This window comes from Prorops nasuta, unplaced genomic scaffold (genome assembly GCF_024137725.1).
Source record: "Prorops nasuta isolate Cenicafe-Biocafe unplaced genomic scaffold, Cenicafe_Pnas_1.2 PNAS00002, whole genome shotgun sequence".
NCBI lineage: Eukaryota > Metazoa > Arthropoda > Insecta > Hymenoptera > Bethylidae > Prorops > Prorops nasuta.
Window position 1 is genome coordinate 9,260,446 of NW_027116799.1, and position 25,247 is coordinate 9,285,692.

General features: G+C 42.1%; 1 protein-coding gene across 2 annotated transcripts in view; it reads right to left on the reverse strand.

Moving 5' to 3' along the window:
- The window catches only part of LOC136782019 (carboxypeptidase N subunit 2-like), a 118,942-nt gene that overhangs the window by 47,775 nt on the left and 45,920 nt on the right, over nt 1–25,247 (reverse strand). Inside the window, exon 2 of one of the 2 annotated variants that reach the window (XM_066741130.1) lies at nt 23,253–23,300. The exons of the other annotated variant lie outside the window; for it this stretch is intronic. Coding sequence (XP_066597227.1) covers nt 23,253–23,300 — 48 coding nt within the window. The remainder of the gene's footprint in view (nt 1–23,252; nt 23,301–25,247) is intronic. 2 annotated transcript variants of the gene reach the window in all.

The following is a 25,247-nucleotide window of genomic DNA, read 5'->3' on the forward strand; positions in this document are numbered from 1 at the left end:
TGACCCTCTGGGTTTACGAGCCGAGTGAAATCGAGACGAACGTTAATTTGCAGTATACGGAACAACACAAAACAAGGCAGATTTTTGCGAATAATAATTTACCGTCTCTTTCCATTTATCCCTTGATAAGAATCGTACAATTATTATACATAAAATGTATCCAAATGCTAAATTCGTTAAGAACCAACATTCAACAAGGTGTTATACACACAGCTCGTCGAAATAAACAAAATTCATTGGTTTGTTCTTGCACTGTCGATTGGACTTTCGGTAATAATAACAATAATTATTTAATAGGACAGGGAAATGCCTCCGAGGCATAGTCAGGATTAATTAGCGATAATGCTTTATCACGTTGGTATATAATTTTGCTCGAGTTTTTCTCATTTTTGCTCTTTCTCTGGGAACAATGTTAAAACGAGTAAATTAAGTAACAAATATATACACTACAGTGTATTACATATAAAGAAAGAAAGAATTAAGTAGCATATATATAATACAGTGTATTACATACACAGAGAGAGAATAATATAAAAGTGTGGGGAATAAGAGGGTGGGGTCGTGTCGTGACGTGGCGTGGCGTGGCGTGGCGTAGCGCGGCGCGTCGCGAGATTACAAGCTGATTTTGTATGGATGGAATGAGGATAGTGGTTGGTCCAACTGCGTCGTCCAGCGCGGCGAATCCCATCCTCGATCCCGGAGGAGGAAGAAGATTTTCATTTGCCACACGTAAGGAACGTCATAAGAGCAATGAGATACAAATTCCTCCACTTACGTCTGAAATTAGATTTTTCCTTGGCAATCTCGAGCGGGCGCTCGGATTACATTGAGAATCCTCTCTTTGATCGGAATGGCTGATCGATTTGGCATAGAACGTCCCACTTACTTTCCTCCTTTCCCTGGAATTTCTGCCCCGTGCCTCCGACGAATCACAACGACTCGCTACTAATATTACTACACTACTACCACTACTACTAGTATATATAGCGTAGCTGCACAAGGACGACCACAAGGACGCAACGCTGCTCGATTCGGGTCCTTTCGCGTGATGGCACAGTAGAAGAGTCCGTCCAGCATGGAAAGAAGAGAGCGCACCGCGCCACGGTGCTTTATTACGTTCCGACATGATGAATCCTCTAGAAATACTATAGCTATATGTTAGACATGCGGATCGCAACCGCTAAATTGAACTTTTCGCAAATAATCCTCTGGATAAACAAATAAGACTGACTCTTTCTCTTCTTATATTATTATTATTAATCTGTCGCAGCTGAGATTTCAATGGTTCTTATCAATACAGTTTTGCATTAGTATACTACATATATATATATATATATATATAAAAAAATAAAACTGCATTGATTTGAAAAATTTTTGTTTTATTATTATTAATTTGTCTCAGCAAAGATTTTAATATTTTAAGACAGTTTTGTATTAGTGTAGTATATATATACAACACACACACAGGGGTAAAGGAAGCCGAAATAAAAAGTTGATTATTCCTTGATGATAAGCAAAGCTGCGTTATTTCGAAAGAGACGGTAAAAGTTTTCGAGCCTGCAGCACCGCGCGGCGTGTTGCTGGAGATAGGTAAGAAACCACTGGAGCGTATGGCGCCAAGTTTACGTGACAGATGGCGACCAAAGTCTGGAATTTGCAGCGAACGTCAGCTGATGTTGCAATTATTTCAGCAAGATAGTTTTGCTTGGAAGCTGACCCGATTGCAAATCTCGCGCAACTTCCACTGATAATTTCCTTACGATATCGTATCGAGCAGCCTTGATTTTGCCCGTATGAGCCGCGCGAGGAGAAACAAAATCGCTGCGGGGGGTCCCAAAAAAGAATCGGGCCGTGCGGGCTCAGCTGCTCCTGCGCCTCGCGCAACACGCTCTATATATATATATATATATATATATGCCACTATTACACTCTCGGAAGAAACAATAAAATTCCCATTTAAATGCGTAATACAAAGTTTCAGCATAAATCATCTCCCCCCTCCCCCTCCTTCTTCTTCCACCCCTTCCAGCTACTCCATTCCAAAGCCATAATAGCCGCGACCGATAAATCTCAGGCGAAACGTGAATATAATTTACTTAAACACAGCGTTTCTATTCTATCTGTATGTAACTCGAATTCGTTAATTAATCTTTGAATTTTTCTACGATGTAGCAGCGAGGTGCCTGATGTAATTCTTGATGAAACCTGTAATGGATTTTGGTGTACTTGTTACACACTGTATATATATATATATATATATAATAATCTGCATATCCGCTAACAAACTTATGTATTTCACGGATGATTAAAGAGAAAGCCGAGGAGCCGGGAGCGAGAGACGCTGATGCAAAGGAGAAGAAGAAGAAGATGAAGAAGAAGCTGCTGAGCAGAGCGAGCAGGCAAAGTCCGGATTCGGCTGGAAACACAATTTCCTCGACTCATTATGGGAAAATACGAGTGGTAGGGGAGCGAGGGGGATGCAAAGGGTATAAAATAAGGCTGTCGGTGGACAGTGCTCCAAATGAAAAGGATTTGTCAAGCGCGAGAATGCAATTTCCGCGTCCGCAGAACTCTTCGAGGCGCGATTCGCTCACGACTCGACGATCTGTACCTTAATTGGCCGCCGAATCGATTTATTGTTTGGAGAAAGGTGTTTCAACACCCCCCCCCCCCCCCCACCTCCTTCTTTACCTACCGTCGAAGCCTTTTCGCAGTGATCACACACATACATATATTAGGCCCAACATTCACGAGAGAGCCACTCTCTCCCTCTCCCTCTCGATAAAGCAGAGGAGAGACGAGACGCGCCGGAAGCATCGATTTTCCGAGGAGTCGCGCGCCTAAGGCACCACCGACGCCGCACCCTCTTCAATTCCCCCCCCCCCCCCCTCCTCGTTCTCCTCCCCTCACAGCGCACTTTGACCGGGCATCGCGACCCACCCAATAATTTATACCTGAATCGACTCGGTCAATCTCGCCACCTGCTTATTCACGAGTATCGGCGCATACCTTTGAAAACGATTCCGAGAAATGCAACGCGATAAATCTTCGAGGTAATCGCCAAGATAATTGCTGCAATGGCGACGATTCCTATAAATCAGATGAAAAACCGAAGCAATTTCTTACTTACCTACGTCACGAAATGAGCCACTGAAATATGACTAAACCTTCGCTTTCGAAACTCTGCTGCATGGCTTCCTCGAGTCGCGCTACAAAAACTCCTCGGAGAATGCCACAATGAGTTGAACGATGATGCATGCAGATCCCATTATTATTATGGTCCATTTGGAAACCAGGATTCTGTCTCATTCAAGAGAACTCTGCACGATTGTGTTTTGTGAAATTTATGCGATAAATGATTTGCGGTGGTAAATGTTTGCGTATCTAGTATCATTTTTCAAAATGTAATAATGAATTCAATTACATCAATGTGAGCGACAAACTTTCTTCTATTTATTATCATAATAATTTTGTAGTTATACGCATGGTGAATTTATTTTTTTTTAGTTTGGTGTAAATTTACAATAATTTAGTAATGGGCTACAAAGCTATCTGTTAGTGAAGTACGAGTAGACCTTAGCTTTGGAAACTATGCAGCTTCCTAAAGTGGCGTTATAAAAACTCCTCGGAGAATGCCGCAATGAGCTGAACGATGGTGCACGCAGATCTATTAATGTTATGATTCATTTGAAAATCAGGATTTTGTCTCATTCAAGAAGAAATCTCTGCATGATTGTATTTGGTGTAATTTGATTTGTGGTGGTAAATGTTTACATAGTACGATTTTTCAATGCAACAATTAATTCAATTATAACGATTTGAACGACAATTTTTTTTTCTATGTATATACAATTACAATAATTTCGTAATTATAACTGAGGATTTTTTTTACAGTCCAATGTAAATTTATAATAGCACAGTAGTAGGTTACAAAATTGTCTATTAATGAAGAATGACTAGACCTTAGCTTTAGAAACTATGTAGCTTCCTAGAGTGGCGTTATAAAAACTCCTCGGAAAATGCCACAATGAGCTGAACGATGGTGAACGCAGATCTATTATTGTTATGATTCATTTGGAAATCAGGATTTTATCTCATTCAAGAGGAAATCTCTACATGATTGCATTTGGTGTAATTTATGCAATAAATGATTTGCAATGCTAAATATTTGCATACCTAGTGCAATTTTTCAATGCAACAATTAATTCAATTATATTCCACAAAATACAAGTTTTACCTGTAAAAAATGGCGGCAAGTACATAAATCGTCTAGCGTAAATAGTATAGTAAAATATTCCAATTAAAAAAATTAGTGAAATCCAAATGTTAGACAAGTATATAATTTTCTCTTGGCAAAATTTAAAATTTCGATTCAATTATATCAATATTACCAATAGACTTTATTCTATGTATATATAATTATAATAACTTCGTAGTAAGACATAGGGTACACTTGACTAAAAGTTGTCCTAAAGACATCTTTTAGTCATCCAATTGACAAAAAGACACCTAAAAGATATCTTTAAGTATTTTGGTGCTCTATGGGAATAGCTGCGGATTTTTTTAGCGTTCCAGTGTATATATTTACAATAAGACAGTAGTGGGTTATAAAGCTTTCTATTAGTAAACTACGACTAGACCTTAGCTTTATAAACTACGCTAGCTTCCTACAGTCGCGTTATAAAAACTCCTCGGAGAATGCCACAATGATCTGAACGATGTTACACGCAGATTTATTATTATTATGTATCATTAGAGGGAATCAGAATTTTGTCTAACTGAAGAGAAAAATTCCATATAATTGTACCTTGTAAATTTGATGTGTTAATCGAAATACAGTGGGAAATATTTGTACACTGAGAAGAATTTTTCAATGCAACAATGAAGTGAATTATTGATATAATGAATTATTCCTTGTGTAGCAAAAAAATTGTTTTCATTGGTTGAAATTTTTTTCAGTGTAAAACTACAATTTCGTAGTAATAGCTAGTAAATTCTTTTTTTTTGCAGTAAGGTGTAAATTTACAACAATGTAGTAGCGAGCTATAAAATTGTCAATTAGTAAAATATGGCTAAACCTTCGCTTTCGACACACCACTGGCTTCCTAGAGTCGCGTTATAAAAACTCTTCGGAGAACGCCACAACGGCTAAACGATGATACACATAGTTCTGTTATTGTTATGATCCATTGAGAAATCAGTATTTCATCCATAATTGAAGAGAAAAACACGACGCGATCGTGTCTTGTGAAATTTCTATAACAATTGACTCGTTCCGCGAGTGACGACTAATTTTTCTAAAATTACAACAATTTTGTAGTAATAGCAACTAAATTGTTTTCACAATCCAGTCTAATTTTACACCAACACAGACATACAACTTACAAACTTCCCTACGACTGTTTTAATTTTATAACAAAAATTTACAATTTAGGTAGCGGCTTTTCCCTCACACGAGCTTTTTAAATCTGTGTAACCGTGGGGTTTATACCACGCGTACAATTATATATATATATATATATATATACACTGAACAAAAAGTATTAGGATAATTAAAGGTCGGGGTACACATAAAAGCGCGAGGGGCAGATTTCGTAGTGGGACGCGTGCAAAAGTATAACACACACACATATACACAGAGTTCAATGTATCTAATTGTCGTAGTAATTTTATAAAAAAATTTGGAGTTCGGGTAGAAGTTTATCACGGGACGTTTTTAAATCCGTGAAATGGGGCGGTTTATACCACGCACAGAGGGAGAATAAAAAGTATTAGGATAATTAAAGGTTGAATAAGAGCGTGAGGGGGGGATTTCACGGTGGGACATGCGGAAGCGTAGCATATATACGGTTCAATGTATCTAATTAAGCGGAGAGAAGAGGAAGCGAAAGCAGGCAGAGAGTACGGAACAATTAACTCGATTAATTCACGTACGGCGCGGGGCGTCGAGTCGCCTCGTGTAGCCCAAGACGCCGCGCCGCGCCGCGTCGCTTTAAATACAGTCCGCTGGAGGCTTTTATCGTCGGCGAGTAGCAACGAGCAAGCCCTCGTCAAGGTTTTATTCCGGTGCTTCTCCCCCCTCCCTAGACGCGCACACAACTACGGAGGACAAGCGATACATGGACAGAGTGCAGATGCACGATGATTCTCGAGTCCCAGTTTCTCCGGGAGAACGGCGACGAACCGACAATGAGAAGAACGAGGACAATTAGCTTCCTCGAGAAGGACAGAGTTGCTGCTGGGACGGAATCCAAGGTCTCTCTCTCTCTCTCTCTCTCTCTCTCTCTCTCTCTCTCAGTGAGAAGCGGAGGAGAGATGCTCCGAGCACTCTGGTATAGGAGGGAAAAGGACAAATATATATATATATATATAGAATTGAAGTCGCAGAGAAAAGGCGAAAGGGAAGAAGCGACAAAGTCGACGAATAAAAAATTGAAATTCTACGAAAATTCAGCATTCAGCTTTGTTTCATTTTCGGGCAAATTGAAGAGCGATGGCGTGTATAATAGGCCGGGCGGAAATGTGTTTTCGCGTATACTAATTGATGATAATAGTCGCAGAAGCCAATGGGAGAGCGAGTTTTACCGTCCGCAGCTGGCTGGTACCTGTGATCTCGTTCGGAGAACAATAGAGACAATTTGGTAGAATTAAACGCGAGCGAGCGAACGAACGAACTGTTGGAGAAGAAGAGCGGGATTTCTTGGCAAGCGAATTTACACGCGAGGAGGTAAACTGCTAAAGGAGTAAAAGGAAGTGAGAAACTAGCTCGACGGGAAGGATCGAAGCTAACGGAAGGAAGATGGGAAGAGATTTCCGGGCCAGCCGATAAATAACAAAGTTGGTAAGATTGGACTATGTATTTTATGACCGTCGTACTGGAGGTGAAGCTCGAATGGGACGTTAAGGGATACGAACGTGAAAGCCACGAGCGACGCTTCGCGTATATTTTAGATACGTTTATGTGCTCGAAATGAAGTTTTAAACTTCATTGGATGTATTTAATTTTTCCTAGCCATTGCATACTAAATTAGTTTGGAAACTCTTCTATTTAACCTATCATACTAACTCTCTTGTATTCGTGTAGTTAGCTATGCATTATAAATACGGACCAAGGGAGAATTCAATTTGGCACATTGGCCGAAGCTTCGTTAATGCATGATAAATGAAAACATTGGAAATTTTCTAATTTCATCTCTTTTTCAGTCTCCGCCACTGCCTGATGCAAGCCATACGTGTGCATCGTGGTGTGCGTAAGTGGGAAGCTGGAAGAGCTTGGAGATGCAAAGTGGTCTTGCGAGTGGAAAAACGTTCTTTCTTTTTTCTATAGATTTTCTTATGGGAGATTATTGACGAATTGTCCCGACGACGAGATAGTTTGAACGGTGGAGGAGTCACGATGGAGAAAATTGTGGATATGAAATTAGCCAGTTGGGGAAATTAGAGACCTTCGTCATCGTCTACGTCGTTGTGTTGAGACTTATGCGAGGCTATGAGTCGAGAAGACACGAATTTAAAATAAAATTAAAAGAAGAAAAAAAGGAAAACAGTTTTAAGAGGCGAATGTGCTTCGTGTAATCCAATGTAATCGTTCGTGAGGTAATTATGGACGAAGAGTCTTTGCATCTTAAATAGCGAGGAGCTCGCGAGCGAGCGAAGAAGGATCAATAATACACGCACACACTCTAAGGATTTAATCGGCTAAAAAGCAATGTGCGTTGAATGGAAAGTTTCATTTAAAAGCTGTTGATGAAATTGAAGGATTATCTGGCAGAATGAAGGAGCATCAAAGGGTGGGCGTAAATTCGACGATTAAAATAACTGGGGGGAATAGTAATTCGTTTGGATCGTTGTGTTGGCCATGTGCGAAAAGGCGTCGAGCGTGAGAATTATGGTACAACGTGGAAGGGAGAAAGGTATGCAAAAGGGAGGAATGGGATTAACTCATCTATAAATAAACCAGAGTGAGATTCATAGCGATTCTGCCAAATCCAACGTCTACTGACAGTCTTGACCTTTGGCCCATCACTGCTCTTCCTTTGCAACTGTGTACCGTATATATATCGCTAAATAAACAATAGCAAGAGCACCAACTTGAAACGTTAAATAATGCACTAATATCATTACGATATTCCATATAAAACGGAAGAAAACATGCAAAAGAGAGAAAATATATAATAGAATTAACCGATCTATAAATAAAGGAGAACGAGATCCATATATAGGAATTCAGCCAGATGCAACGTCTACCGACAATCTTGACCTCCGATCCACGACTGTATCCTTCCTCGCAGCTACATACTATATCTATATATCCATAAGCAATAGCAACAGTAGCAACTTGAAATGTTAAATAAAGTCAATTTCTTTGAACTGCTGAATGGAACGAGAGGCTCTCCTATTCGGCGGGTCCGTGCAGCCTGTGAAGCACGTATTTTGAAATTGTGATTCAGTCGGGGCTAAATTAGTAACGAGTCTATAGAAGAAACGCCGGAGCGAGAGTGGCGCACAAAAGGCGGCTGGTAAAGAACTTGATGGAAAGCAGAAAACAAGATGAGGGAAACTGCGTCTGGGAAGAATCTCGTGCTGCTATATGGAGGGTTTGGAAAACGAAGGGGTTGGGATTTTCCAACAAAGTCGATAAATAAAAAAGTTGGTACATGGTTGTGCAGTTGCAGCAGGCACTAACGGCACAGGGACTTTAAGGACAATGTGTGTGTGTGTGTGTGTGTGTGTAAGTGGACAAGGGACGACACGACGACAAGGGGTATCCAAGTTCGAGTTATGATATCGATAACTCCAAGACCGAAGAGTGTTCTCCACTAGTCCTATAGACGAAACGCATTACAAGTATTAGATTCAGCAGCATCCGTGTGCATACATATATATATATATATATATATATAGGAATGCAAATACAAAACATTATAAAATATTCCTGCGAACGATAAAATTTCGTCGTAAAGAAATCCTCCAGTTCCCTTTGTATTCCTCTTCATCTTCATTTTTGTCAAAGTTGAGGAAGATGATTGAAAAAAAAACTGGGCCATTTTCGGATTACGCGCGTCTATACGGTTTTTAAAATTTAATTTTTTCGGGCCATATTGCACCGGCATGGGAGTCAGAGGACGCGCGAGCGCGCGCTCGCGCGGAGAGACTGTAGTTATCCCTTGACACTTGAAGAGGCTTCTCACGCGCGACAGGTTAATAAACGATGCACGTAAAGCTCGCCTCGCTGAATATTCGTCGGACGAAGAAGCTGTACAACTGCCACGCTGCTGCTGCTGCTCCCGTGGACCGAGTATTTAATCAACAGTGCGCGCAAACTTTCCTTCCAGCATTTGTTACTTCTTTTGCGCGCGCGCGGCGAGTAATCAAGAGGAATTAATTGCTAGATTAAGTGCGACTTTTCGTTGAAATTAATTGCATGCCGGCGTCGCAAGGATGCGACTGGGTATGGAGAAGAAAATTATGCCAGGTCGGATGTCGAATCATACGTCCATCAAGGTCTCAGTTATTTTGTACAGGTGAAGGCGTTGGATGCTATTGGTGGGATGGGGTAACGTTCGAAGAAGAGGAATGATGGTTCGGTATGTGAGGAACGTTTAGGGTTGCCAGGAGAATTTCTACTGAAGAAAGAAGAAGACAAAAAAGAATTTAATTAGGGCAAATATATTTATTTACAAAAAATTATTTCATTTATTTAATTAAATAAACAGTGGTACAGTATTGTAGAAAAGACGATATTTTGTTATAATTAAAATGTTCTCTTTTCAAAAGAGAGATGCTTTGTTAAAGCTAGGAATGTTTATAAAATTCACGGAGGATGTTTAGTCTATTAATTATCCTAGCGGGAACATTAAATTTGGGCTAAGACTGGTACAGTACTCGGAAACATTGAATTAATAGCATTGAACCTTGTATGCATGACGTCACTGATATCAAGCATTGTTTTCAATAAAATGGAATAGCTTTAGCACGCATGTACGAAGGATCCGTGCGACGACAAATGTTTCGTTTTCCGAAGTAACATACGAGGGTTGAATATTAGCGGTTCCAGGGGCGCCAGAGGCTAGTTGTAACAGGGGTAAGTTGTAACAAGCTTATTGCGCAATGCTTTTTGAAATCATTGATCAAATTTTTCACTGAAAACTTCTAATATGATTAGTCCTATTATGCAAACACAATCAGTGTCTAATCGAAATGGAAAAATAAAAGATACAGTAACAATTTTCGGTTCAGTCACTAAATAGAAAAAAATATATTTCGTAAATCTTGATTTAAGGTAAATTAGTTAATAACAGAAAAAATGAATACCTACTTATTATTGGCTATATTTTTAGATTAAAAATGCTGCTTTTATGTTTCCACTACTCGCAATTATATTTTTCTGTATAAACAAAAACGTTCAAAATTGTAAGTCGAGGTAAGTCGTAACAGCCTTATTTCGCAGAGTTGCTTACAGCAAATTTAATGAAGAAGAATGGGTGCAATGCGTAATTTGCTAAGTGCGGACACGTATAAAGGGTGTGAATGAAAAAACTTTTACATTTGTCTATATTATATAGTAATTCGATATAAATCTTGCGATCTATTAAATAATTTTCGTTTTATTTTGTTATAAATATTTAATAGTACTTAACCGAGGCTCTCTTCATCCATCAATTGATAAAGAAAAAATAAATAACAAAATTTCTACGCGTGTTGTTTTCATTGTAATGTTTGAAAATTGTAACAGTTGACTAGTTGAAAAAAAAATATTTTTTGCCAAGATCAGTAAAAATTCCAAATAATTTACTTGTTTATTACAAAAACGAATAATTGTAGAGCTTTAAAAAAACAGCTACCACCAAGAAATTGTAAATAAATGATAAAATCACCCACATTTTCCCAAAAATCGTTACAATTTGCCCGAAGCACCCCCATACAATTTTTAATTCTACAATTTTTAACCAATCACAAATATTTACCTATTACTACAATCAACGACCACCCAATTTACCATCCACCAACGAACATCAGGTACACAACCCCCACATACAACCCCCAAACCACTCGCTATAAACACGTAACAATTAATTGCTTCCAAGACGAAAGAGTTTGATCCAAGCAAATGATAAAAAGTCAAGTCTCGCGCGCATATTATAGCATCCGTAGTATCTTACGCGATACCGGAGTGTTAGGTTGGAGGATGGTTTTGCTCCGGGGTATAGGAGTACTCATCGGGACTGCGAGGCACGTAGGCTATTGATTGCCGAACGGTAAACGCTACTTCGCTGGCGGAGCCGAGGCGAGCGAGCCGCTTGGTCGTTGATGTCGAAGGGGAAGAGAACTGACAGTCGAGTAGAGGAAGGATTTGGGAACGGGCTGGAAGTCTCGAATTGACCCTCGTATGATAATACGGCGGCAGGTAATTTCCGGATCCTGATATACGCGGCTCGAGTAATAGGAAAAACGATAACCCTTCTGTCATATCCGCCGGCTGGATTCATTGGGAGGGTCGCGATGGTTAAACTGCTGCTGCACATTTCCAAAAGCAAATTGAAGGGGGGGGGGGGTGGAGAGACAGAGAGGGAACGATGCATTCACGCATAACACGCATCACTGCGGTCCTATTAAAGGAGATTCGCGCTGGTGGCTGAAAATTCGTAGGAGCGCCCTTAGCGTGGAAAAATAAAGTACACATTGAACTTGAGGAGAGAATAGGGGCTGCTGTGTGCCTGGATGAGAGAGGATGTAGCGAGAAGCGGGAGAGCTGTGTATGGGCTTTGGAGATAGTATACATATATATATAGTGTGTGTGCGCGGATCCGTAATAGAAATAGCTGTTGCCGAGGGTGAAAAGAAAAGAGGGCCGAATATAAGGAGGAGGGCGAAAGAACCCCGCTAGATAACGATCTTTGCTTACGTTAATTACCGTCTGACAAGGATGAACGACCGAGCGAGCGCGTATTTTCGCCCAGCATGCCCCTGCTAGATTTTCATCAAATTGATTGTCCTGAGAAAAGCAAGTGGCCGCGATCGACCTCCCTCCACTGCCACCCCCCCCCCCCCCCCCCCACCACCACCACAGTCACCGTCCTGGCGTGATTAATCATAGCCGATAAAGCTTTACGTATTAATCGACGCTTAAGCTGCTGTTCTGTACAAAATACTGACGCGTTACCTTGCAAAAATTCGTGCGGCGTCGCGCTTGGTTGGTTCCTTCATAGTCCGTCGTATGTACCAGCTACACTGGTTACTTATATATATATATGTATATATATATAGATAGGGCAATTTCCAAAGGCAACGAGAAATACTTTATTTACCGAATCTACACGACGACAACGAAGAATCGCACACACCGTGCGCTTTGTGTTCCAAAAGTAGTCTAGTCTGTTTGTTTATAGTTTTACATACTGTACGATGTGTGTCTTGACTCGTAGCTATATATACGGCTGTACGGCTAAAGGCAGCCATTCGTGGTCCGTCCACCACCTATGTATCTAGTTTGCCTCAAGTTTACTTCGTGACACGGATTACTTCTTTTATACACACACGTGTACTTAACTAGAAGTATTTATAGTTTCTCGTGCTTACCAACTGTTTACATAATTTAACGCACTGTTCCTGTATATGTGTGTGTGTATACGATACTTAGCAGCTTCGATGAGATACGCGTCAACCAGGCAATAAAGCAAAGAAAACGTAATACAGGGGTTGATATTGCCCTGAAAACATACTTCTTCTGTATATATACAGAAAATTCCGGCCCGATTTATCTGATTATTCACCGGTTGACTCTTATCAGTCCCCTTGATCTCCTCAGAAAACTTTTGTCATGAAACAAGGCAATTCGTGAGATTTACGAGACAGGAGGCAAGTTTATCAGGAGGTCGTTTCGAAGAATAAAGTTTGTCGCCGTTCCACTCAATATCGGAATATTGCTGATTGCGTAGGTATATTTGCCAATTAGTCTCTTTCCTCCGAGCGTTTCATTTGAATCGCTTCTTTGTTTTAGAGGAGGGTCCCACGCGCGCGGAGATGATCCGAAGAGCGAGAGAGACGCTTTTTCGACGAATAAAAGATGTCTTTTAGACTCGGGAGAAGAACTGTTCGATATCGACTTTGAGGGGGGGGGGGGGAGGGGGGTGATTGGTGTCACTGTTTTTCCGTGGATGCTCTCTCCTCCGTTCCGAGTTGCCCCCTCTCTCATCGGTGTGGCAAAACGCGTTTTCGCGCAGGAACGCCCGTGCAAATAGCAAACAAAGGCCAACCGTAAAACCCCCGTGCACGAGCAAAAGCAGTTCGTTCCGTTCTGCTCCCCAATCCATGTCAGATCTTGAAAGAGGGAACCGCACCGGAAGTGACGTCAGGGATCAGGCGCGGTTCTAGAGAAAACGGGCGTGGAACGTGGCGAGGAGTCACGCAGTTCGTCCCCGAGCCCTATATATATGTATAGCACGAACTCTGGTACACTTCACTGCATTTTCAGACACTGCTTACACGTAAACTCGACGAAATATATTCGGCGAATATTGCTATATCTATGTATATATGTGGCAGACAGTGCGTGATGGAGGACACGGAAAGTGTGTTTACTTTTTTCCTCTCAGGCGACTTCCTCATTAGTAATTATCGAAGCGAGCCCCACCCAACACGCGAAACTAAAGAACGGTTCCGGTGTAGCGGCGCGCTGGATAGAATTCCACATTTTGTTCGTTGCGCGAGAGTAATGCGCTCGCTTTATCTTACCTAACGATACTGTCGGGGTGTTAAGAATTTATTGCCAGCTCTTTGCCATACAACGAATGTTCTTTTTATATGCTGTAAATGCTGTTAAAACGGTTTGGAAAAAATTCACTCGCTCGCTTCCCCAATATCAGTTCTCGTTACGATCTCTTCTTGCCCGAATGATTTTTCCCTCGTAATTATAGCAGCACGCCGAGCAGAGCCGATGCTGCCAGTGACACGTACCCGTAACACAGCGGAGAGCCAAGCGAAAAACCCGAAAAACTTTACCTAGACGTTTCCTCCAAGCGGCAATTCCTTGCGGCCGGACATTGGACAGTATTAACAAAGCTATGCACAGTGCCATATGTATAGTTGGCTCTTGCGAATAAAACAAGTTTTTGCGCGTCGGCCAGTGAGGTTAGTGAAAAAGGCCTTGTTTACTCGTTACGATCACTCTCGCGCCACGTATAGAGTAAACTTTCCACTTTTTTCAATTAAACTTCAATTCAGCAAAACTTTCGAGAAGCAGATAGATGTACAATATGGCGTCTTGCGATAAATTCTGCTGGAGAATATTTTCTAGCCGCGTACGCTGGCAGCGCCATCTAATCGGAGTTCCGTCGCTACTTTAACTCTCAAGTATTCGCTCTATCGGGACGATAATCGGCTGGACAGTAAAATCTAGCTAACGTGCGAGCGAATTACCTGCACCCTTGCAACGGCCAACGAGCACGTAGCGTGACACTGAAACAAGTCGGGAGACGAGGAAAGCAGCGTGAAAATTTATAATAAGCCACGATAAAAGGGGACGGATATAGGGTCTTCGGGCTAACAGCCAATGAGAGAGAGAATTCAATGTCACACGCGATAACGCCGGGAATATCGTAAGCACGTAAAAACACAATAGCTGGATAGCTTCGATATTAGCGGTCGATGGAACGTGTATAATTTTTATTTTCACTCCAATAACTCGCCACAGATTGTAGGGGGACTATGTATAAATATATATTTAAGTAAAAGACAACTAATTCACTAGGGCAGTAATTCTTTATTAAAAATCACAAACAAAGATTGCTCCTCTCGGTACTGAAACTCCAACAAGAATGTGTCCGCGATTCCGCTGGCTCGCTGTTTTATAGTCAACGTTGACAAACAACTCCGAAACCGTTGGTGGGGCGTTCGCGGAACGCCGACGTCTCCTCGGTTCCAAAAATTCTTCGTCAACAAAGTCAATACTCCAATTCTCAGAACGAACACAAAGCGAACGGAACAAACCTCGCACGATCTAAATTATTTTTCCTCCACGGTAAACAACAACGCGACGAAGGAATATTATACAGAAAACCGAGAAAAGTAGAAAATCGATGAAGAAGCCAGCGTTTTCATTCAAAGGGATTAAAAAGAAACTCTCGTATACGCCATGAATAGCGTGTGTACAGGCTGGGCGAGGGAAAATAAAAGTTGTCACGGTTTATAATAAAAGTCATTATATCGTTCTCAGCTCTCGATTCGCGTCAAAGACATTTTAACAATGAGTATTGGTCCGTATTGATCCGCTTTTGTCCAAGTGCATCCTGACGAATCGTAGCCATCAGGGACCGGGGGGATAGCGCAGATCGCACAGATCGTATTAGTGATGTTTCGCTAATCGCTTTTATAGCTTCTGATCGTGAGTGACAGCGTCCACGCAATCAGTTTCTGTATTGGCAGGAAAAAAACAGGAGGAAAGATGGTATTCGCTGTAGGTAGGACACACGTATCGGGGCAAATTGACGCTTTGATACCAATGACGTTTTTTCCAAACCAGTCTTTTTTATAGTATCTCATCGCTGCGAGCGAGGACAACAAGGTTCAGTGGCCGCGCGCGGTTCTTCGTCCCCCCCCCCCCCTCACCCCTCTCCCCTCTCTTTCTCTATCTCTACAACCGAGCGGGAAAATAATTTGCGGGTAATCGGTGGACAGTTGGGAAATGGAAATATTTGCGCAGCGTTCTATATCAGTGATATCGTACTGTATTGGCGTAATCGAAAGCACTTCCTTTGACGCAGCAACGGTAATCCTTCACTCACGTAGCGCAAACAAAGGCGTCATCGATAAATTGCGAATGGTCGAGCGCTCAACAGCACCGAAAATCACATTAGTGATGTTTCAGTAAACGCTTTCAAGAGTACCGATCGCGGGTGCTTAGTGCTCAGCCAGCAGTGCCATGCGCTACCCGTCGACGGCCACTCTCCACGGTCTCCACTGCTGCGCGTCTCTCCCGCACTTGGCTCGCGGACAAAAATCAAAAGTCCCCCCCCCCCCCCTCCTTCCCCCTCCTCCCTTTTATGCGCGCCCCGTTTGTCCGCCTCTCTACACAGCGTCCCTCCACAGGTAACGCGCGCGTTTACTGAAAACCTTGCGGAAAATCGAAGGTCGAACCCCCGTCCCGGAAACCCCTGCTCAAAATAGCAGATAAAAACGCGGACTGGCTCTAATGGATGCAAAAAAAAGATAAGCAGAGAAAACATCGCCTCTCGTTTCTCCATAGCTGCTAAGGCAATCACTCGGAAGCTGAAAGCATTGCAATTACCGCTAATAATCCACCAGATTTTTGTCGGAAAAGAAACTTGATAATTCTGAGAAAACACGGGCTCCGCCTTGAGATACGACTGCTATCTTAACAATTGAATTATACGTGTAGCGTATACGCTATGTAGAGGAAAAAGGGAAAAAATTGAAATTCTGATGAGATAAATTTAATCCCGAAGAGAGAGAGAAGCAAACTTCAATTATCCATAAGTTTTTCTATGTCATAAACATAAATAAATCTGCAGACAGGCAGGCAGGTTAGGGAGACGGGGAGAGAAGGGGGGGGGGGGGGTGAGCGAGATAGGCAGGCAGAGAGTCGCAACAAAGAGGGCCACCGCTTGAATAATGCATAACAATCAAGCAGCTGCTTGCACGTACCAACACAATGCTACATACAACTTCTGTACATTTAATTCTTCAAAAATCGGAATTCAACCTGCTTCCCTTTATTTTTCAATCCCAATAGACTTAAACAAACGAAACGAAAAATAAACAAACAAAAAAAAAGACGTAGAATCCAGTGGAAAAAGTGAAGAATAAAAGCCAGATTGAATACCAATTTGAACGTATCAATGGAGTAAATTGGTGCTACGAGCTCGTTTCGTTCGAGCAAAAACCTTAATTGATAGGACAAATAAAGACTCTGCGGCGCGCGATATTACTTGTCAAACCTGACGAGGAGTGTTCGAAGAAGGGGGGGGGGGAGGGTTGAGAGTCGCGAGTATAATCCTAGGACGATACTCCCGACAGAAATAGCAGACACGGAAGGCGAGCTTTCGAGCGGTGGTACCACCAGCGAAAATCATATTAGCCATATTTCAATAATCGCTTTCATGCCCGGAAAGCGTGAGTGACGTCATCGATGGTACACGGACGGAGCAGAATGGCGATCGAGCGAGAGTGGAAATCCCGAGAAATCGATGCGGAGGAATCGCCGTCGAGGAACGTTACGGTTCACGATGGCGAACGCAGTCGCGAGATCGATGGACGTGGAATTTTCTGGCGCGAGCGTTAATAAGCTCCCTTCTTCTTTTTTCCTCCAGCTACCCACGTATACATATACATGCATATACAACCCGGCCTCTCTCTCCTGACGTGGAATCAAAGTGCAGGTGACGTGTACGAGACTCGAGCACACGTGAGGCAGAAACCGCACCTGTACGGTCACAGAGAAAATTGCTGTAATTCTTATCATTATCCAGAGTTGGTGGAGAAAAAAAGACACGAGTATATATATATATATATATATATGTACAGGTGAGAGGGGGGAGAAGAAAAATGGATATCCATACCCCGAGGAGGGAAAAGCACCTAGCTCGGTTTTCAGAAGAGATTATCTAAGTTTGCAGCCGGATATGAGAAAGAAACTCGAAGCCTGTCTCGTGAAATTCTCTTGGTTTATCTTTAATCGAGAACTTTCTAAGCAGCTGTTCTAAGATTCGCGCCAGTCGATACAGCCTATAAACCTTATCGCAATTATCGCAATTATTTTCTCGCTATTTAGAGAGGGGAGGGGGAATCTGCTTGGCCGTTCAACCGCTTTGCTCGGAAGAAATAATCACGTTCCGAGTTATTGTAACTACCGGTTCTCCCGCCGGGATTCAATCGGATAGAGAGGAGGGTGGAAAAATCCGGGGCTAAAGCTTCGTTGCTGCCGCGCACACTTTTCCCTCGTTTTTTCTATCATTAACGAAAAGTTTTTCCCTATCTGCCTTGACCATCGTACCCGAGCTTAATCTTAATCATCGTTTCAAATCCTGCTTAATTTCGGGGGATTGCTTCGCCGAGGTCCTCTTCTTCGGCGTTCTCCGGGGAAGAACGGGAGGATCCGGTTGTCGACGAGTTTCGATGAGGAGAGTTTGGCGTAGCGAGTGTGCGTGTATCAGGGATCCGGTATGTAGATGCGCGAATTAACCGAAGAAAGATTGCTCGGTTTTTGGGGGGTGGAAGCTATACCCGTATAAGACGATGAAGAGGGTGGGGAGGAGATAAAAGGAGAAAACTAGAACGTAAAACGTTTTACGCGCCAACGTCATTATCCTCCGGCTAACGGTCGGGATTGAAATTCCGGAAGTGCGAGAGAGTGCGGAGGAATTCGACCTTATGATCGAGACAGACCCTTTGACCTTATTCGTCCAATTTCGCTGATGTTATTGCTGCTGCTGTATGCCACGCATAACGCCACGTGGCTTTTCAAGCGGAATTGAAGATCGTGATCATGCGCTATTAGCGGCTTTTCGGATGGATAATGCACTGTTTTTGTTTGTAGGGGGGGGGGGGGGTGCTCAGAGGAAGTGGCAAGGACAACGAAGGCCGTTTCTCGCTACGGCATCGTCGAAATGGATACGTACAGCTTCTATTTTATGCACCTCGTGACCCGGGAAACTTTTAAACTACTATATATACCGTTGCACACGATCCTCATATAAATCCATAAGATCTTAAGTTCAATGTATTCGCCAACTTTGCCTAAAATGCAGTATACATCAACGCCCGAGACTAAACTACTTGAAAACAAAGATGGAGAGGGGAAGGCTGGTTATTTCGAAAAAGTTTATTTCCTAAAATGGATACGAGGTAAATAAAGACTAATTTCATTGTTTTTGGACGTAAATATTGAAACGATCTTGAGAAAAAATAAATTATTCAATAAAGCCTGGTTTACACCCACACACACACACACACATATATATATATACATAGATATCACACTTTATAGTTGCTTAAAAAATCTCATCGCTTTTAATACAACGAAATTCTGATAAATTACTTTTTCACATTTGTATTCTTCGCAGTCCCGTGTCAAGCAATATTTTTACGTTCAGTCCGCATGGGGTATACGCGCGCTTGTCGCCTATAAATCAAAAGACCGGAGGATAATGATTACAAGTAACCGAAGTACGTTATATTTTTGGACAAGGTATAATTAATGGGAAAACGTACATTTACGTACATGTATATAAAACTTGCAAGTAGAATGATCCATTGAAACTACTCGCCAGCTATATAACCACACCGTACATACCTATAACACCCTACATCCATATATATATATAACTGTTCAATGACATAGTACAAACAGTGTCAAATATTAATATCACCCTACAAAGTCTCCTTCCAAGGCATCCACGCAAAATGAAACGAACAAGTTATACCCAGTGACCGAAGATTCCCGAATACAAAGTCACACAGATCGAAGCAGCAATAAAGAGTAGTCACCTCGTGTTCGAAAGCTGTAATATCCGAGTTTACGAGGGCTTCGCATATCAAACGTTGGGGAATAGTTATCCAGACTTCGTTTAGCCCGGTCCAAGGCGAATGGTTTGTGTGCTCAATTACGCTAGTTTGATGCTTCTCTCAGCTTAAATGCTCGCCGAGAACCAGTTAAGCGATTAGTTCGCTCTGCAAGAAAACGCGGCGTGCATTTGCTTGCGCAGAGCTAAGCTAGCCAATTCTCCTTGCTCGTCAGCAAAAGTCCGCTTTATAACGATGGGATATGCTGGTTGAGAACCTCTCTCTCTCTCTCTCTCGATATATATAGCGTGACGCAAAGTAAGAGGACCGATGAAGCACGTTGCCTTCTCATCCACACTCGATCCTATACAATCGGTCGCTTCCCTTGAATCGGCCCAAGGGCACCTTCGCGTGTTCCAAACCGCGAGTATTCTTCTTCCGAGCCAACTCTCCTCTGAATCTCGCTTTTGATTAACCCTCCGACGCTCTCGAATAACTACTCCACTGTTCCGCTTTCCCTCTATTTATTTCCCTACTTTCGCAAACAAAATAGTTCCAGAAGTTACACGAAACAGCCTAATTGAGCACGACTGCGAATTGCCAGCAGTGCAACCCAGCGGTTCACAGACACCAGAGATCTTTTGTTCCGCACTGGCGTTTGTTTGTTTCTGCACTTTGCAACTATTTTCCGACCTATTGTTTTTCGCTTATTTCCGCACAATTGGTCGTGCTTCGTCAATGTGCGATAATTGTGAGTCTTTCTTGGTTCTCCAGGTCCTCGTCATCGGGTGTCCCAGTTCTTTTCGCTCCGGAAGCTCCACTGGTACTTTTTGCTGAGAAATAGCCTCAGCGTTCGTGGATGAGCACACGGAGTCACTGGTGTTTTCGTGTAAAAAGCAGTTAAGGGGGGAGGGGGGATACAGTTTCTCGAGGCAATATAAGACTAATTAGACACTCCCTTCGAGGAAGAACCAGAGTCGACCCACACCTGTCACTCCCACCACCGCCTTCGTCCCCGACCAATCACCCGGAAACGCTTGACACTCGAAATTACCAAAATTTCGTCGAGTCAGCGTTCCAAGTGACCCAAGCTCCCGGAATTAGCCGTACGCTACGGACAGCCGCTTCCGGAACGCTGCAGTTATCACAGAATTACAAGCTTTATATATATATATATATATATATATATATATAGTAATGTTTTACACGATCGAATTTCGATGAAGGTTGTTTTTCCCGAAAAGCTGCACACAGCGCGTAATCATCGGTGAATTTAAACGAAATGGAAATCTGCCGTGAACGAGATAATATCGTTGGAGGCTCCATTGTCTCTAAATTGAGCCGTATAAAATAAACTTGGAACGAGTGGCCCTCGACTGGTTTTTAGGAACGCGTCGAGCGCCCCTGCTGGGTTTAGGATCGTGTCCCAAGGTTTTCGGGCAAAAACACAAATAGGAGAAATCGATGATGAGGATAAAATGCGTGCCTCACGGGGCTGCGAGTCAGCTGGAAGAAAAAGGTTGGCGCTTCGGCGCCTTTGTCCTAACGCCACGCGGTTGCACACACACACAGTCGATTCTATATATAGGAGGGTGAGCTATATATATATATATATATGTTGAGAATAGGGGAGGGGGTGGAAAGAGTGGCAGTCGATAATAATAAGGTAACCACCGGCAATCAGACTGGATAACAAACAAAAGTAAGAGTGCCTTTGGACAATCTGGTTCCTTAAGGATCTTCGAAATTCCGGAGACGTCTGGAAAGTGGGGGTGGTCCTTTATATGTGTACGCTCTTGTACTGTGTATATATGTGTATGTACTATATAGGAGGGAGCAGATGGGGATTGATTGGCTCGTGTCTCGGGCTAGTCGTTGCTCGAGGGTCCAAGATATTCGCCCTTGCAGAAGGGCTGCTCTCTCTCTCTCTCTCTCTCTCTTCAACATCTGCGTCCCTCCGCACGCATATCCTATTATCTCGTAGTAGCAGCTATACGGCACACTTACACAAACGTAAATCGAAATTCCTCCCAACCAACGCAACACATAACGATTTTCTCGCTATCCCGGGATCCTTGTTCGAAGAAATTCCAACTACTTGGGAATAGCCTTCTAATCCCGGAGTAGCCTATCTCTATAGGAAGATCGCATTTTTCAAGTGCCCCTGAACTCGCTTAATTTCCGATTTTACGCGCGATCATCCACGCGGCTCCTTTCGAAGATCCCAATTTAGATTGCGAGAGCAAAGTACGGAAAACTTACGCGTGTTCCGATCAACGCTATCCGAATGCATTAATCATTTTTGAGATTGGGAGTCGTGGAAAAGTGGTGGAGATTGTATTTTGTTTCGTGGGAGTACAGTGTCCCGTTTTAGGCTAATTTCCTGATTTTTCTCTAACGAAGATCAGGGATTAAAAATTGTGCAGTTTGTAGAAACAACTGGAAAAATTGTGAAATAAATACTGACGATAATTGTAGAGGAAGAACCTGAAGACAAAGACAAAAATAGAGAAAATTAAGCGAGTGATGTAACTTGTTCCAGTTTGAGAAATACAAAGGAATTACGAGGTCAACTGTAATGTACAATCTCTCCTGCAAAGATGTTCCTCAACGCGAGATCAATCCTGTATTTTAGCGAAGAAAACGGAAGAATTTTTCTTTTTCGAGGAGAAAAACTCGAAGGTATATAAAAAACCTTTTTATCGATTCTCGACTTACACCTTTTCGACCTACGCAAACCTCTGATGACGCACGATCCTCATGGGACGTCTTTAGCATGTACACGGACTTGTGGACATCTCTGGAATGTTCCAGGGATGTCCCGAGGATATTCGTGCTATTCAGGACGGTTTTTCCTGGTTAGAATTATTCGACTGATCTTTTCTCGCATGTTCTCCATACTTGGCCTTGTTCACTATCATTCTTCACTGATCCTCATGAGAGAGTATCAGTAACATCACTTCAAGGTATAACCACGTCTATACAGGGTGTTTTGCGTAAGACGCCTTGTAACATGGATATAAAATGACGCGTATCTCTTTAACTATAAGAGATATTCAAATTTTTCATATGACCTTTTTGAAAGCAAATTACAAGTGCTTTCAAAAAGGTCCTGTAGAAAATTTAAATATCTCTTATAGTTAAAGAGATACGCGTCATTTTGTGTCCTTGCTATGTCTTACGCAAAACATGTACATTTACATGACTCTACTATCCCCAAGCAAATAATTATCAAAGCAATTGACGAAAAAACAAAAATTTACTTTAAACACAAGTATCTACAGCCTCGATACACCGATTATCGTGAATCACCGATCAAACTCGACTACTAAAATTATAATCTCAACATATACACAGAGGAGTCGCGGATGCAGACGAGACGGACGACTAATCGAGAGTATTCGGTTAAAGCTATTATTTACCAACACTAATCGGAATGGGTGGTCGCGAAGGATCGTGAATGCACTCGAGTGGTTCGTGGAATGGAGCCAGGCCCGAGAGCGAGAGAGCGAGAGAGCCAGTCAACCTGATCGTCGTGGTTAACTAGCTAGCTAGCCTGCTAGCATATAGGCTGATTCCATACCAGCCGTATATAATACTCGAACCCGAGCCGTATACCTCTGACCAACCAGATTTTCAAGATATACTACCCTGCTCGAATTTCAACTATTATACTTCTTTCGGATAGCGAGAACAAGAAAGTCAGTCCGAAAAGTGTAGGAAAGTCTACTCACCAGTATCGAGCGTGCTCCTTTGCCTCGCCGAGTCGACTCGTGCTCTCTCTGAAATCAGAAAACTTTTTTTCAGAGGCAATTTCAAGCAGAGAGAAAGATTGTCGAAGAAAAAGAAATCGATTAGCGATCCATTGAGTTGTATACTCGGAAGAGCCGCTAATGGCCGGTAGCAGCAGCCACACTGCTCTCTCGAGTTGGACTCGGGATTAAATTCGAGCCAGCAGCACCGAGATTGCCGGGTTACCGTGCTGGACGTTGAAGGGAGGGGCTTCGAATCGAACAAATAACGCCGAGTAATTAAATAGAAGTCTTCGGCTTCTCTTCCGTGAATACTCGGGAATTTCGAGCAATCCGGCGATAAGGGTAAGCGAGGTATATATATATATATATATAGTACATATACATATATACAGAGAGCAAGAGGCAGGAAGGTTCTCTTCCGTGCAACCCTGAAGAGGAGCGTATTCGAGAGGAATAGTTGAGGAAGAAAATTGGGAAAAGCAGGTAGGCCTTCCGGGTGTCCTATATGGAAGCGCCCGGGGCGTAAATTCGATAGTTTTGCGAGGGACGTCAAGAATGTGTCGAACCTGCTGAAAGTTTCGGGCCATGTGGTCCGAATACCTGATCCGACCGCACTGGCAAATTTTTCCCCGTAAATTTCAACAGGTATACATATATATATAGACGAATGAAGAACGCAGTCCCTCTCGAGGCATTTCCATGATGCAATGCCAGGTGCTCTTGCCAATATTAACCAGAATTACCGTAACCTTCTTACGTAGACTCGAGCGGGCTTTCCTCTTCAGCATCTACCCATGGATATACACATATATATGTATAGATCGATGCGCAGTTGCGCAGTACGCGCGTCTCGACGAGTTTTAATTCATCTCCGGGGAGCGAGTCGAATAATACCTGATGGACCATCGGGTTATGTTTCGACAACTGTCACACAGTTATTTACCGAGGTCCCATCTATACCGGAGAGGATAAACTCGTCCGGTAAAATCTCTCGGTGTATTCGCTACACGCTTTGGTAAATATTATAACCTCGAAAGTAAAATGATTCTTTTAGAGGAAAGACTAAAAATGTATATATATATATATATATATATATATATATATATATATATAGTGTATCTGGGAATGACATTTTCTTCGAGACAATATATGTATAGAAGAGTAAACTACTGGTTGGATCTTGGAAATACCGTAAGTTGTATGCTCTCGTATTTACTGTGTACACGGGCGGCGTTGTAAACCAAATCCCAAATGACAGAAACTATTAGTGTTTTCCACTAGGATGCACCCGGGCACTCCCATCAAGCGATTCTGCTCTACCGATCGAAACAAGCTACTTCCATTCCGAGATGGTTCTATACTTTATGTATATCAGATCTCAATTATCTCTCTGTATTATCTGGCTGCATCTTCTTCTGGTACGTGGTTAATGTATTCATTGATTATAATTAAAGGTCAGAATTTGAGTTCGTGTGAAAATTAATAGAAAATACATCGAGGGATTATATTTGGTTTTTATGGTTTCTTTCCTCTCTTTGTTATCTTGCTATATATTTTATATATTTATGGATGGTAATTGGAGGTCAAAGTTCACGTTCGTGTGCAGTCGAAGGGAAAATATACCAAGGAGTTATGTTTGATTTTTTAGGTAGTTTCTCATCTTTGTGTTATCTTGATATATTTATTGATAGTAATTCGAGGTCAAAGTTCGCATTAGTGTGCGGTCAAACGGAAAATATACCAGGGAGTTATTTTGGACTTTTTAGTTAATTCTATCTCCGTCTTATATTGCTACATCTTTTCCGATACACTTAATATATATATATTTATGGATAATAATTAGAGGTCAAAGTTCACATTGGTGTGAAATGAAAGGGAAAATACGGCCCAAGAGAGACTATATTTGATTTTTATAGAGATTGTTTCTTTTTTTATGGCTCGGATGTAGAAAGGGCCAAATCGATTGTCCCCGAT